General features: G+C 39.3%; 1 protein-coding gene across 1 annotated transcript; it reads left to right on the forward strand.

Moving 5' to 3' along the window:
• Nucleotides 1-990: 990 nt before the first annotated feature.
• On the forward strand, nucleotides 991-2451 carry LOC106303102 (glutathione S-transferase T2-like). Its single transcript, XM_013739460.1, has 5 exons — nucleotides 991-1147; nucleotides 1226-1656; nucleotides 1937-1990; nucleotides 2219-2295; nucleotides 2388-2451. Exons 1-5 carry the CDS (start codon nucleotides 991-993, stop codon nucleotides 2449-2451), a joined length of 783 nt encoding a protein of 260 aa, XP_013594914.1.
• Nucleotides 2452-3383: the final 932 nt, after the last annotated feature.

Below are 3383 nucleotides of genomic sequence, written 5' to 3' on the forward strand. Positions count from 1 at the left end.
TCTTTTCTACTCGCTTCTTTGTTGGTTTCATCACGATTAAAGGATTTTGATCCGCTTATATGTTTTTGTTCTTGTAGGTTCTGAAATGGAGGAAGAATTGCGAGATATGAAAGCACACAAAGCATACTACAACATGCTTCGTTTCGTTGCAAATGCGCAACAGGGGATTCCTAAGCTGTGCCCCTGTGGATCTATCACGAAGGAGGTCGTCGATGAAGAGGATACATATGACTACCTCCCTGGGAGAAGATACTTCATATGCAAAGACTATGAGGTTTGAATTCTTCTGTCTATATTTATCGATCTCGTCCTTCCATATTTATTTGTTGTTTGATAAATTCTTTTCTGTTTTCGCAGAATGACGGGATGCATTTCAGGCAACCATGGGTTATGGGAATGCAACAAGAGGTTGAGAGACTCAAAGAACGTTTTCACGAGCAGGAGAAGCTTCTGCGAGAGTGCGAGGCACTTAAGGTGAGTTCTCTCTAATGGTTCACTCTCTTATTAATCATCTTTCTAAGATATTCATTTTTTAATATGCTGTCTTTTCAGGGCCAGGTGAGGATGCTGCTTATGCGGGTGGCTGAACTCGAGAAAAGAAACTTACCGGTTTCTAACTATTAGTGTTTGAACTTACCAGTTAGAATTCAAATGGATTTAGTTTGTAGTTAGAAAAGAAACTAGGATCGTGTAACCGTGTCACTTAGTAGTTGAGAATACTTGAAAACAAACTAGGATTGTGTAACCGTTTAAAGTTTCTGAGCAAATAACTTTTAGTTTGTAGTGAGGAAACAGACTAGGATTATCAATGCACACCAAACCACCATTTAATTGTGCGTAACTGCACTGCTTCCTTTAAGCCAAAAACCCATTAAATTTTCGTGAGCTGTTCTGATATGACTGTTTTCTACTAGGATTCAATAGAGTTATTATAGAATCCCTTATTTTATCGCCTGTGTTTCTACTAGAGAAACACATACTTCTTCCTAAATGGCCAAATCCGGTGGTTATGTAAACCTTGTAATGAGTCAAGGGCCAGTTCATCTTGACTCCTGCGAACCTCTTCTCTTTACCAGCCAAAGTTCTGGTGTGTCTACTGTCAAAGGGAGGAGAAAATGGTCACCGAAGGAGGATTTAATCCTCATCGGTGCGTGACTCAACACCAGCAAAGACCCAATAGTGAGTAATGAACAAAAAGTAGGTGCCTTCTGGAATGGGATTGTAGAGTACTACAACTCCATAGAGTACTACAACTCCAGTCCTCAACTGGTTGGGACAAGCCCACGAGAACTTGGGCCATGCAAGCAAAGATGGGCTAGGATCAACGAGGGAGTTTGCAAGTTTGCTGGCTGTTACGACATGGCACTGAGGGAGCAGAGAAGCGGGCAAAATGAGAACGATGTGATGAAGTCTGCCTTGGATATCTTTGCCAATGACCAGGGATCGAAGTTCAACTTCGAACATGCGTGGAGGGAGCTTCGGCATGATGTGAAATGGTGCTCTACCTATCTGGAGAAGGACGAGCGCAAACCAGCGGATTCCCAAGGCGACGGTGAAGGGGCAGTGCCAGAGCCAGAGCCAGAAGAGCGACCAATAGGGGTTAAGGCTGCAAAGGCTGGTAGCAAGAGGAAGAAAACTGGAAAAGAGGAAGAGTTGGCAAAGCTAGAAAATTTGTTGGAGCTAAAAAAAAAATCTCTCAGCAAAGTTAGCTAGAGAGTTTGCTTACAAAGCCCGAGCCTCTCTCTGAGATGGAATCAGCTCTCAAAAACAAAATTATGTCTGAATTGTTGTAGGGTTTGTTAGCTCTAACCTTAGTTTCAGATGTTTGCATTATACTAGTTTCAACTGTTTGCATTAGACATAAGTGTAGTTGTCATTTCACAACTAAAACATGTCTATTTACGTTGCTTACACACGTGATTTTCTTCTGTTTCAGGTGAAGTACAAGACCATGTGCTTGTTGAAGACAGAAGCTGGTATCAAGTCACGGGTAGTTTGTATTTTCTGTTTCTATTTTCATGTGAACCCATCACGGGTTGTTTGTATGTTGCCTTTATAAGTCTGTTTGTAGACTAGGATGTTATGCTATTTCCTTTGCTCTTCTACTTCCTTTGTACTGTATTAAAAACGGATGTAATGATGTTTTAGTGCAATCTATTTCCTTTGCTCTTATTTTCCTTGCACAAATGGTTCTGTTCTCTTGATATGGTTCATCTAGACGAGCTTCCCACCTTCATCTAGACGAGCTTACCACCTTCATCTCCATCAGCAGTTCCCACCATCTCGACGAGCAAGGTATATGCTACTTTTGATGAAGAAATTCATATGATGATTCTTTAACCACCAAGATCTCTGAGGCCTTGTTATGTTTGTATTACTTAATATAGTGCCAGACCATACATAACGCCTAATTGCTATGGACAATGTATGATGACTGTCATTGAACTTTGAGCTAAGACTTTGCATTAGAAATTTGAAGTGTTTGAATATGACTCATTTTTTAATGGTGGTATCGGCTGGTCATGCTCACTAATATGAATGTGTACAAAGTTTAATCTAATAGTTTTATATTATCATTCTATCACAATGATATAATTCGTATCAAGTTCAAGAAAGTTAGACAACGTGAATTGTCTGTAGCCGGTTGTTGGCTACCTCAATTCATTATAATACTTTGGGGTGGAAATGATACTTTGAGGTGGAAATGATACTTTGGTTTGTTCTATAAACATTTCATGTTTCTTTCATTCCCAAGTGTTTCGTTTATTCAATTATCAGTTTTTAAAACAATTTGATGAACCATTAGAGCAATTAAAATGATTCGAAATTTTATTATGTAAAAACCAAAAGAAAGTTTATAAAAACGTCTTTAACTTATGATTATGAAATATATATATCTCGACACGTCTTTAGCTTATGATTATGAAATATATATATGTCGACATGTGCACAAAAGTAATACCAAAAGAAAGTTTATAAAAACGTATGTTTGTTATAATGTTTGAAGGAAGGATAGCCAAATATGGCAGATGACCTCGACCGAAGACTCGATGCGGCTGTCAATGAGGCTTTTGATGAATATTTTGAAGAAACATACAACAGCATTGTGGAGAATCGAACTGCAAAAAAGAAGAAACGTGCATATGTCGAAAGAAACCGAGAAGCGGGCCACAACCGTCTATGGAATGACTACTTCAGTGAAGATCCGACATTTCCGCCTCATTTATCCAGACGCCGTTTCCGTATGAACAAGGAAGTATTCATGCGTATTGTCGACACCCTCTCAGCAAATGTTCCATTCTTTCAACAAAGAAGAGATGCAGTCGGAAGGTTAGGTCTATCAACACTACAAAAGTGTACGGCAGCTATTCGTATGCTTGCTT

This window comes from Brassica oleracea, chromosome C7 (genome assembly GCF_000695525.1).
Source record: "Brassica oleracea var. oleracea cultivar TO1000 chromosome C7, BOL, whole genome shotgun sequence".
Lineage (NCBI taxonomy): Eukaryota > Viridiplantae > Streptophyta > Magnoliopsida > Brassicales > Brassicaceae > Brassica > Brassica oleracea.